Source organism: Vigna unguiculata, chromosome 3 (assembly GCF_004118075.2).
Source record: "Vigna unguiculata cultivar IT97K-499-35 chromosome 3, ASM411807v1, whole genome shotgun sequence".
In the NCBI taxonomy this organism is placed as follows: domain Eukaryota; kingdom Viridiplantae; phylum Streptophyta; class Magnoliopsida; order Fabales; family Fabaceae; genus Vigna; species Vigna unguiculata.
The window spans coordinates 19059916-19072746 of NC_040281.1; the positions used below are offsets into that span (position 1 = coordinate 19059916).

The 12831-nt window shown below is 36.8% G+C and overlaps 1 protein-coding gene across 1 annotated transcript; it reads right to left on the reverse strand.

Moving 5' to 3' along the window:
* Window positions 1-11012: 11012 nt before the first annotated feature.
* Window positions 11013-11434, reverse strand: LOC114177245. The gene has a single exon (XM_028062519.1). The coding sequence runs from the start codon at window positions 11382-11384 to the stop codon at window positions 11172-11174; it is 213 nt and encodes a 70-aa protein (XP_027918320.1). The 5' UTR covers window positions 11385-11434; the 3' UTR covers window positions 11013-11171.
* Between the last annotated feature and the right edge of the window lie 1397 nt (window positions 11435-12831).

Sequence of the window (12831 nt, forward strand, 5' to 3'; positions counted from 1 at the left end):
AATCGGCGCGCGGCTGTCAATAGCGCTAAGGCTATCTTCTCAATTAACTGATACCTTGTTTCTGCGCTCTGCAACACTCGACTGATGAAATATACAGGTCGTTGCTACGAACTCTCCTGTATCAAAGTCGCGCTGATCGTGTCGTCCGATACCAACAAGTACAACTGTAGAGGCAAACCCTCTATCGGTCGGCTCATGGTGGGGGGACGGTTGATCATCTCCTTTATCTGCTGAAACGCTGCTTCGCACCGATCATCCCACTTATCCGCGGTCTGCTTCTTCATGATCTGCAAACCTGCGGTGTAGCACTGTCTGGCTATTTGCTGATCTGTATGCACGGTGCATATTGTCCTCTTATCCGACGGGAATTTCATGGCTAAGTGTAGAGTGGAGACGATCGCTCCGAAGGCGTTCAGACAAGGTCTTCCTAGCAACACATTGTAGGAGGTGTTAGCTTCAACTAAAAGGAATCTAACCCTTACCTCTCAGCTGTCCTTTCGCGAGCCGATCTTGGTACGAAGATCCAGGTAGCCCCTCGTGTCAACCCGCTCGCCCGAGAATCCGACGATCTGCTCGTTATAGGGGACGATCAGGTCCTCGGAGAGGTTCATCTTCCGGAAAGTTTTCCAGTACAGGATGTTGACGGGGCTTCCCTGGTCTACTAGCACCTTCCCGATCCCGTATTTGGCCACCTCGATTGAGATGACCATCGAGTCATCATGATCAAGGTCGGGTGCCTTGAAGTCCTCGTCCGTAAACGTGATGGGGGGCATCGACCTGACCTTCTTCTCCACTAGATGAACCGATTTTAGCGCCCGAACATGCCTCTTCCGAGCAGCTGAGCTCGATCCCCCTCCAGCAAAGCCTTCGGAGATAGTATTGATATAACCCCTCAAGGGTTTATCCTGGCTCCGACTGAGGCTCCTCCTTGGGCTTCGATGAGTCCGTGACGGTCCTCTCCTTCGCCTCTTGGGCTCCGGCTCTCTTTGCTTCTCCCACCGGGCCGGGGGCTCTCTGTGCGGGACTTCTGTTCCGCGTCGGGCTTCGCGGAGGGCGATCCTGCCGAACATACTTCTTCGAATGCCCCTGTCGGATGAGCTCCTCGATCTTGTCGCGGAGCGTGTGGCACTCCTCGGTGGTGTGGCCGATAGTCCGATGGTACTTGCAATGCTTGCTCCCATCGGCATCGGAGGGTGGGGGCTTCTTCCTGGCTGCGGGAAGTGAGTCGGCATTAAAAGCTTCTTGTAGAATCTTAGCCCGAGGGACGGCCAAGGGAGTATACGTCGTGAACCTAGGTGTTTTTTTCTCGCTGGGTCGGGTCGAGGGTTTGTTCGGCCGAGGAGTGGTCTTCGGGACTGCGGCATCCTCCTTCTCCCTCTTCCTCACCCGGAATTCCTGCATATCTTCCATCTGTATGAACTTGGCCGCTCGTTCCCTCATCTCCTCCATCGTTTTCGGCTTCTTGCGGCTTATGTTGTCCGCGAAAACACCCGGCTGGAGCCCATACGAGAAATGATGCCGGGTGATCTCGTCGCTGAGATCCTTTATCTTGATCGACATCCGGTTGTACCGATCGAGATAACTCCTCAGCGATTTCCTATCTTCCTGCCTGATGTTCACCAGGTTGTCGACCGTCAGGATGGCTGGCTTCAGGGGTGCGAACTGCGTGCTAAACCTTGCCTTCAGGGTGGCAAAAGAATCAATACTACTGGCCGACAGCTCAAAAAACCACTCCAACGCCTCCCCAGTGAGAGAGGTTCGAAAAAACACGGCACCAGATGGGGTCACTAACTGCGTGGAACATCATCTGGTGCATGAAGACCCGCATGTGATTATCGGGGTTCGTCGTGCCGTCGTACTTGTCGAATGTCGGCATTTTCCACTTCTCCGGTAGCGACGTCTCCAGAATGTGTGGGGTGAAGGGGGAGAACCCCGACGCAGGGATCGGTTGACGTGACGGGCGACCTCCATCGTTTGTTCCTGAACTCTCGGCCATCGTGTGCGACAGATGCCCCCTCGACGCCTGCGTCTTCTCAACCCGAGTAGGCTGTGATTGCTCTTGTCCCGTTGGTGGGGGACGACTCTCCATCCGTTCGGCATCGCGATGCTGCTGCACCCGACTCAGTCTCAGTGGATCGGGTACGGTAGGCGTCGACGGGATTCCCTCTTCCTTCCATCGGAGGGCGACGTTCTCCTCCCGTAAGATCTGCATCTGCGCTTCATAGTTTCTCTGCATCTAATCCATCCTCTGCTGCATTGCCCTTATCATCTCCCTAGTTTCAGCTTGATCATCCGCCATTCTTCCTCCGTCCATGTTGTTATTCCGGTTTCTTGTGGTCACCATAAGGGTATACTGTCTTAAAGAAGACTGCTCGGCCCCACGGTGGGCGCCAAAATGTTTCGGGTGTAGGGACCAAGAGCCTACTAAAGAACCTCTTTAAGCTTACTCCACTTCTCACTACAACGATAACTTCTCCAAGAAAATCCACTCCTTTGCTCGATCGGCTGGGATGACGATCGGGGTACCTGTCTAAAGGGCTCCGATGCTTAAGTCAGTAATGAACCGATCGGTGTATCAAAGTAACGACTGTAATAAATGCGAATTCAAGATCCTCACCAACCTACCTTTGGGCCCTATTTATAGTTTTCGGTGTGGGCCTGTGATTAGGGTTCCTTAATTACGGCCCAATGATCCTTTAATCAAGATTATTGACTCGTTTAACGTTAATTAACCCGATTGACTGGTTGTTCGACCGTGCGACCGATGGCCGCTTGACTAGATTAGTTGTGCCTTGTTTTTAACGTGAACGATTCGTGTATGGCTGGTCGACCGACGGACGCATGTAAAGGACTACGCGAGTCTAAAGAGATTGATCAACCGATGGTTGAATTATTAATTGTCCTTTGTTATGTTTAGGTGCTGCTCGTGCCGGTCCGATCGACCGATGTGCCATTAGGGATCAGAGTCACTCGGTTAGGTATTATCGATAGACTGATGGGCCTGAACGTGGTTGGCTTTTGACCTATTTGTTTAACCGTTTGACCGATGATCCTATAGTTTGTTCACCAGGCCGTTCGACCGATAGTCTTTTAATGATGCTATGTGGTTTGTTTGTAGAACCGATTGACCGATGGTCCTACTCAGTTTATTTATCAGGCCGTTCGACCGATAGTCTTTTATGTACGAGTTTTTCCAACCTTGGCCGATGGGCCTGAAAATTGGTTTTGACCGATTGACTGATGGGACATACAGTACACCTATCTTTTCAAGCTTATATTCACACAAATAATGGTGGCTTCCTCTTCAAATTGTCATATGCTGCCACTTATTTCTTGTCAAGTTATCTAAAATATTTTTTTTATCTTTCTAACATATAGATATATAACTTTATTAAGTGCCAGATTAATTCGATTTGATTTGACCATGCTTTCCAATAGTATTTTTTTACTATGAAACAGGGAACACAAAAATAGAAACGAACATGGGGCCAAAAAATAGAAACCAACGCGCTAGGAAGGTTTTTCTCCATAGGGGTTTTAACCAATTAAGAATATTTATCATGTCTCAAAATAAGTTATAAAATGAGAGTGAAGGAGGAAGATAATAGATAGAAGTTAGAACCGTGAAAATGAACAAACAAATAATATAGAGTCTAGAAGCAGCAGTTCGGAGAGGAGAAAAGGGAACGAAAAATGCAGTAAATTAAAGAGAATAGCATTTTGGTTTAGAGTTTTACTTTTTTAATATTATATATATATATATATATATATATATATATATAAATTTAATATTTAAAACTTATTGGTGGGTTGGTGAGTAACGTAATTCATCATGGATTCAACTCGAATGAGTTTAATTTTTAATGAATTAAGTTTATTTTTGATCCATATTAAAATTTATAATTATTTTTCAACCAAATTCAACTCAAATTCGTGGCCAAATTACCTTGTGGGTTACTCATCTTAAAAGTTCTACTTAAAAAAAAATAAATATACGTGTGCAGGAAACAAGAAATTTTTATTATTTTTATTAAATGATGAAAAGAGTCAAAATATCGGAAAGTTTATCATGTTTCATGCACGATCCTCCTCCAGTCATTGAATTATACCTCTTGTATGAAATGCATATTTAGATAAGTGTTTTACAGACTTTCTTTTGAATAAAACCAGGTTTTGAACCAACGCACGATATTTTAAAAATTTTAATTATATTAATTTAAATTTATAAAAATATAACTACACTACACTTTAATATGAGTATTTTATTTTATAAAATTAAATAATAATATTTTGATTGCTTGGACGAGTGTATTTAAAATAGAATAAAATATATTGTATATAATTATTCTAAACAATATATTATGATTAAGTTAATCAAAATTAAATTTAAATTCAAATTTAAATAATATAGACAATGTATAAAAATGTAAATAATAGACTTTATAATAAAAGAAATGATGAACGATACAAAAACTATTGAGTAAATTATGTAAAAATACAAAATATAACGTCCTAATTTCAGTAATTTAAAACTAATAAAACATGATATTTCAATATAGTGTTTAAAAGAGATAATTCAGTGTATAAAATATATTAATACAATCTTACAAAAGATAGGACTATAAAAATATACCATTTATACAAACCAACTAAAACCAATTCTAGCTCTATACACAAACTAATCACTTACTTTAGCTCCCTTAGACCTTCCACTAAACTGAAGAAGTGATCATCACAAAAGAAAGACAAACAACACAAAATAGAAACACGAAAGAAGGGTAAACTAATGTGCAAAAGAGTTTTTCATATAGTAGAATTACAATTTACATCACATTATTAATAAATCATATAAATCATTTGTAAACCCAAGCATACCATATAAAATGACTCAAGCAAGACTCAATTATTTGAATGCATGCATTAATATCGAATCATAGAAAGTTGTGCACTTGTGGTGACCTCTACAACTCTACAAAGCTATTGCCAATGAGTTTCATCCTACCACACACAAGATTAGTCTGTTAACGCCTTTGGCCAAGGTAAAGTCCCTAGATTAAGACCTCTTGCTCCTCTCATCACATACCCCATCCTTCTCTACTTGAGAATTGAATGGTTATTAGAGTGTTAAGATAACATCCAACTACCAATGCATACACTACTATGTATCACAACTATTGCTCCTTGAATTAGCTTTAATCATTCACAAAACATCAAAACTAATTATAGAATAACTATTGGACTTTGGTACATTCGGTCAGCAAAGCCATCCATTCGCTAGGTGAAAAGTGCACAAATACCCATTCGTTCAACGACCAGATCGTTTGCCCAGCGAGTGAATCACTAGAACTCAGAAAGTCAGTAAGCTCTTTGACTTTGGATTCGCTCAACGAGTAGATACTCGGCTAGTGAATCCTAAGCCAGTAAGCCGCTGACTTTGGATTCACTTAGCAAGTGTATTCTCGTTCAGCGACTACCAAGTCAAAAACTCACTAACTTTGGATTCGCTCAACGAGTTTCCCCTCGACCAGCGAATCTGCATAATTCTGCAAAACTTGATTATGCATAATTATGTTATTCTAGTTCAGTCTAATAGTATTCCAGATACAAAAACATACCAACTACAATGCATAACATTCATCAACTCAATTTATCACCTTTGTATTGTCAATCAGACAACATTTCAAAACCTCATCCTACAACCTTCATGCAAATTATGAGGATTTAACCCTCAATTCAATAAGTAAAGTTAATCACACATCTCAATCATTCAGGAAAATCATGGTATAACCATGCAATTAGTAATTCCAACATGTCTATAACTTAAAATAGTGTAATTAGCTTCCCTTATCTGTTATCCAATTTGAGCAACTCTAAACACCAAAACGTCTCTACATCCACATGATGCTCTATCTACACATAGAGTCATACTGATGACTTAAACGACACATGTAACTAAAAGAAAGACTACATTAAAAGGCAAAACAGATTGGACCAATAAAAAGGTAGAAAACTAACACGAACGGAGAAACTAATCGATACAAATTAAAGAGCTCGTCGAAGGCAATGATGGAGGCATGGCTAAGACCATTATAGGGATTTTAGAGCAGTTGATGGAATCATGTCCAAAACCTTCAAAGAGATCTCAGATTAGCTTCAAATCGTCAAATATGAACTCTTTTTGTATTTTTGTTTTGTAATGTTTATGTTTGGGTCTTATCGGATCGTCAATTGTGTTGGGTTTTTTGGTGTTTTGGCCCATAATATATAAACTCTTGTGAAACACTTTGTATTCAAATTTGAGTTTTATGAAAAAGTGAGTTTTCTCTCAAGTCTCGATGTTCTCTTTAGAACCATAGGTCATTATCTTTTAATATCTGATTCAAAGTAACGAATCTTTGTCATTTATCTTGGAACCTCCTCCAAGTGGTGTGCATTCCTCTTGTTACGCAAACCCCCAAATCAACGTCCTCCAAATTTTCAACCATTCGTTCTAGGGTTCATACCCAATTTCATTCAAGACCCAAATCCACCCCAAATTCGAGATGATCCTACGTCAAGATCACTTCTACGGTCTCGGTTCTTCAATGAGACGATCAAAGAGGAAGAACTCTTAGAGGGGAAAGGGTGTTTAAATCATAGATTGAGTAAAAGGAGAGGATTAATTGTGAAGTTACAGTGTTGTGCAAGGAAATTAAGTGATATTGGTTATGTATGAATATTAGGGTTGACATATTGGGGGTTTGGATGAATTGAGTATAATTATGGTTGAATTGTATTGGAATTGTTACTGGATATAGTTAAAGTTGAATATTGTACCACTGTTATCATGTTCACGTGTGAACTGTGAAAATAGGCAAATAATTGCATTAGGGAACTGTTGGAAGGAGCTTGTAGGTGCTCAAAATTCTAAATTTTTTTTTTCAGAATGACATGCATCGCTTGGCAGCACAAGGCCTGCCGCCAGGCGCCAACGTAGAGATATTTATTTTTGCGTGGCTACAAGGATTACTGATGGTTTGGGATTCTGGTGTATCAGGTTATTGTTATCTATGGAGTTGGAAGGAGGAGTTGGATAAAATGTCTTTGGTGATGAGATGTGTAAATTAGTAGTATGAATTTCTGTGAATATTATTGGGAAGGGACGACCATGATAATGCAGTAGGTGTTATAATGTAAACAGGAAATAGCTGGACTTGGGCATATTGCAATGTAAGAAGGGAATTGTCTCAATAGAGTTGGCTAAGTGCACTTGAGATATATTTATGAGCTTGAGTGTGATGAATCTATTAATTGTGGTTGGTTGGAGATTGAGGTTATATAGAGGGAAAGGTTGAAGTGCAGGTAATATGATTTTGGTGATGGCATACTTGCAATAAGACCACATGAACTTATGCGAGTCTAATATTGGTACAATTGAATGGGTAAATATGAATAGAAAGTGAAACATAGTTAAAAAGCTAAACATGTGAGTACTTATGAAATCACTTGGTGGAAATTGCTGTGGGCTTTGATGACTAGGTTTTAGGTTGTAAGTTGTTTGAGTGCTTAAAAATTAGTAATGCGCAAGTACTAGTGCAGCGCTAGGCGGTGGTAATTGAACCATCAGGCAAAAGCTACTAGAGCGCATGGCGCCTAATAGTGAGGCTCGTCTTGCCAGGCGATACTGCAGAAACAGTGGCATCAAAGGCACTTGTCGCTTGGCGATACGTGTCCCCCGCCAAGCGGTTTGGAAGCATATCTCGCCTGGCGGCTCAGGAGCAGTGCCAGGCGATATTGTAGAGGCAGAAACTGAGTTTTGCTTGCTTTGGATGTGCGTGGTCTACAAGGCTTTGGTGATATTTCGAAGGCTGGCTTGCTGGTGTTCCTTGAGTTGTGGCTCAGAACGTATCCCTTGAGTTGTGGCTCAAGATAGGGGTTAAGCACGTGACATTCCTTGAGATGTGGCTCAGAATGGCATCTCATGAGTTGTGGCTTGGGATGACGGATGAACACGAGGAACTCTTGAGTTTTCACTCGGGTTGGCGAGTGTTGCTGGTGTGAGTGTGTGAGTTGTGGCTCGTACAGATGGGTCCAAATAGATTGCCCTTCTTAGTAAGTGGCTGGCGAGTTTGGTAGTCTTGGGATGTTACGAACTATGTTCGTATTGGGAACTCCACCTGCGTTACAGAGTATGGTCTGTAGCAGGTTCCCGCACGTGCTCTACAAGTTGTGGCTTGTAGGTGTGGCAGCAAGAGATCTTGAGATATATTGTCTAAAGACGTAGACCATGGATGACATGGTGGTGGTTATGTGATATGGAATTCCTTTGGTGTGTTTGTATGTATATATGTTTTATATATATGTTTGTTTAATTGCTAGCTCACCCTATCTGCTTGTGTTTGACGATGATCGTGTACGCGATACACGGAAGCAGATGATTGTACAAGTGGATCTGATGAGGCATAAAGTTGGAGCGTGGGCCAGTTTGGGAAATTTTCTATAGAGTTATTATTTTTATAAATTTTACAAAATTGTAATTTTTGGATTACTTAAACATGGTCCTTTGTAATTGAGTTTATGAAGTGAGATTTTGAGATACTTTAATGTAATAAAGCTTTAAATTTTCCATACTTTTGGAAAATGGATTTATAATAAATGATGTTTTATCTTTACTTCTTATTTTATTATTATTATTATTTAAATTCGTAATATTCGAATGAGATGTTACAATTTATACTAACTAAGACGATAACTTAATGTATCTTTTAACATGTTAAAAGCACACAAGGATGTATCTTTTTCTTTTGAATCTCACTTGCTATTTCTTTTTTTTCGTTTTGTTCATCATTATTGAATTCTTCACTGAAGGCACATGATCGTTGTAGCTTTTGAAACAATAACATTTGATCTTGCAGATTAAGGTATTAGAGTCTTCAATATGGTATAGAATCTTCAGTGTATACTTTCTCAAAAAAAAATAATATTTATGTAATATCTTCACTTGAAACTTTTTATTTCATCTTGAGATCAAAGAATGCTTGATTTATTTGATATTGTTCAGAAATGTATCTTCTAAAGAAAACTTTTCAAATAGATTGTAGAGATATAACATGAACAACAGATAAAGGATACTTATATATGAAAATTTATAGCACTAATGATTTGTTTCTATAATTTAAGATAAGATGATTGTTTGTTATAAAGAGTTATAATCATATAAAATCTTATTGATCATTATCTTTTATCAACTATATTTTAGGAAATATCTTAACATTGTTTTCTCCCACGTTAGATAAATATCTAATAAGGAAAACATTATATTCAGTTTTAATCGAACAAGATCACTGATTGTTTCCTTAAAGGACTTTATGTATATTGAAAGCTTTAATCTCAAATACAAATTATCCATAAAGACTTTTTTAACTTGATTTATAGACATACTGTTAAAACTTATTTAATTTCCTTTATTTATCATCAGAAAACACTCAACAGATAGTAGATGTATAGAATGATAGATGACACACGATGTCGTCATCTAGTCCTTTCTTATCATCATAATTTTTTAGAGCTTTCGTCTAATGAGGTATTTTGTATCATGGAAAATTATCTTTTGACAATTTTTTTTAACAAACTTTAACAAAATTTCTATAAATAGAATTAAATAAATTAATTTTTTATTTTTTAATCAAAATAAAGTAATAATTGTAATATTTTTTTTACTTAAAAAGATAATTTGTCAAAAGTTTGTCAAATTTTTTTGCTAAACTATCATCTTCTTTTGTATCATTTAGTTTTAATATTTTTTAGAGTTTTGGCTATGTGGATTGTCGTTTTGCATTGTTTTTTCATCATAACTTCGACCATAATGGCATTTTGATGACCATAAAGGTAACACAAATGTCGTTAGTAATAACATGGAGTCAAATCAGCCATAATAATTTTTTTCTCAAATAAGTATGTTTCATTACCATACATACTTATGTTTATTATAATGGTATTTATTATATTCATGGAGTGTTTTTGTTTACTGTGAATATGACTTTTTGAATGTCAATGATTTTGATATAAATTTTATTTTTACTATTGTCCTTACAGGTAAAAACACTGTTCATAGAATATTCATTTTAAGAATGAACTTAATTTGATATCTTCTAAGTCAAGATTATCTTTCAAGTTTAAAAAAATAACTCTCAATATCTCTATGTTTCATAATAACAGTAAGACAAGCTCTTTCCAAAATTTAACTTTATCTTTAACATTTCGAATTTTCACATAATCAATTATATGTCTGAGTTTCTTGAATCAAAACAAAGCAAGAGTTGAAAATATATAGTTATTTGGGATGAAATTGAAATATAACCATATCTAGGAATGTGCTTTACAACAAAATATCTGAAAATATTTAATGTCAAATTAGAAGAATCTTACGTAAGACATATAATATTCACTCAAACTTGATGTGTAAAAGTTATTCCAATTACAATATATTTATTTATCATAATTAAAATTGTTTTTTTTATTAAAGAAAATGTAGGTAAACAAAGTTCATCATAATTTCTAAATTATTGTAAACTGATTTCGTTTCAAATTAATAAGTTTTATTTAGAACTTATATTTCATTTTCATTCTTAGAAGTAGTTTATAATTGTTTTAAACATTGTTGGAAGTCTCACATCGATTAGAGATAAGACTATTTTATAATATATAAGTGAGGTACAAACCTCACATTACAAACCGTTTTTGTAGAGTTGAATTAGACTTAAAACTCCACTTCTAATATGATATCATATATCTCGGTGTGAGGAAATATGTTGAAAGTTTCATATTACTAAAGATTAAACTCAGTTTTGTGGAGTTGAGTTAAACTTAAGACTCCGCTTCTAATAAATACTTTAACTATAACCTTTATCTCAAATTAATTTAAAGGTTGAAATTCACGTTACAACAGTAAAATTTTTCTATATTAACTAAAACTGATATAAGATGTACTAGTTTGTCCAACATAAGTAAGTAAAAAATGAAAAGCACATAGGTGAACATAAAATGAAAGAAGAAATTAAATTAAGGCATAAATCCTTGATCACACATCTTAAGGTTACATGACGACAAAAGAAATGAAAATACAGTAAAAAAGGAGAAAAAGAAATGATATATAGAGGAAAAGAAAGCAAGATATGGAAGGGGATGATTGATTATCCAGAGTAAATGTGCACACCAATGGCAAGTAGAAAGATGGTGATGAGTCCAAAGAAGATGATGGTGTGGACTAAGATAGAAAGGCCACTAGTTTGCATGCTCCCAAAAGCCACCACTTTGCCCTTCGCTGGAAGCTGAAACAGTAACCCTGGACTTAACAGCACAAACAGCACCACTGATATCACCACTGGACCCCAATCTGCTGCCATCTCAACAACTCTACCGATCTCACTTTTCAATCAACTCAATCTACCCTTCTTAAATAGGAAACTCAACAATCATTCTCATTTGGCTATTCTACCAAACAAGAAAGGTATCATTTTTTAAAACCAAAAACATAGCATCAATTGCCTTGCAGCTTGATGCAATCTAGAGCATAACTTGTCACCGCATCTTCAATCCCGCGTTGCTTTTCTTTAAGGACAAGTTTTCTTTAAGATTCTTCACACTCTTCATTCTATCGTTGTTTTTTTCATCTTTTCGTTCTTTTAGAGTCTCTATTTTGCTTTTCAATCACCTGCCTGTCACAATTCTCCTATTCCTTTAAATAGTATCAAATTTTTGTTGTTTTTTCATCCGATTTTATATTCTAGTAAAACGTTATTTATTGTCATTTGAAAGATTTCTTTTATTGTTAAAAATGACAAAAAAGATATTCGATGTTAATTTAAGAGAAATAAATTGTGAAATTTTATATATTGAAATTTATATATGCATATTCCATTACCTAACTTAACCGGCCTTTTTTTGTTTTAACATGTGAATTTAAATTTATCGTACGCGTGAAATAAAAAGTGATTTGGTTTATTTTTTACTAAAAAGTAATTGAAAAGTGGTGTAACCTCTTGATTCTTTACGTCTTTATTTACTAATATTAAGGATAGATTACATTTTCTTCAAATAGAAAATAACTATCATTTAGGATTGTGCTTAGCATGTTGCCGAGAGATTTATTAACTACCATGTTTGCCTATTTGAGGGTTGAAAAATTAATCTTAGTTCCTAGCCTACATCCAAGAGTTTTCCAAAAGTAACTTAGGAAATTGGTATCTCTATTAGACATTATTGTTTTAAGCAACCTATGAAGTTTGACCACATCTCTAAAGAATAGTTTTGCTATATTGCTTGCATCATTTACCTTGTGACATGGTATGAAATGAGTCATTTTACTAAAACGATCCACTACCACAAAGATAAAATCAAATCCCCTTTCAGTCTTGAATAGACCAAGGATAAAATTCATGCTAATATCTTCCCAAGGTGATGAAGTAATAGGCAAACAGGAGTATAAACCATGGGCATATATAGTCCTAGACTGAGCTTGTAAACATGCAATGCATCTATAACAATGTCTTTGGATTTCTTTTCTCATGTGGGACCAATAAAATTTTCCCTAAAAAATGGCCCATAAGCCCCCCTGATGTGTTTCTTTCACTGGGACTTTTTTATGAGAAGACTGGAGCACACAAAATTTTCCTTCTAGGAACAAACAACTTGGGAAACATAGAAATCTCCTTGTGCTTTCTTTTGACAATTAGCAAAAATGGAAGAGAACTCAGAGTCTTGTTCATACAAATCATATATGTGATCAAATCTAATAATTTGGGTTCCCAATTTTGAAAACAAGTTGTGCCTTCTAGATAGAGCGTCAACATT

Coding starts and splice junctions, on each gene's coding strand:
- LOC114177245 (XM_028062519.1), bottom strand. CDS start 11,384: ATGGCAGCAGATTGGGGTCCAGTGGTGATATCAGTGGTGCTGTTTGTG.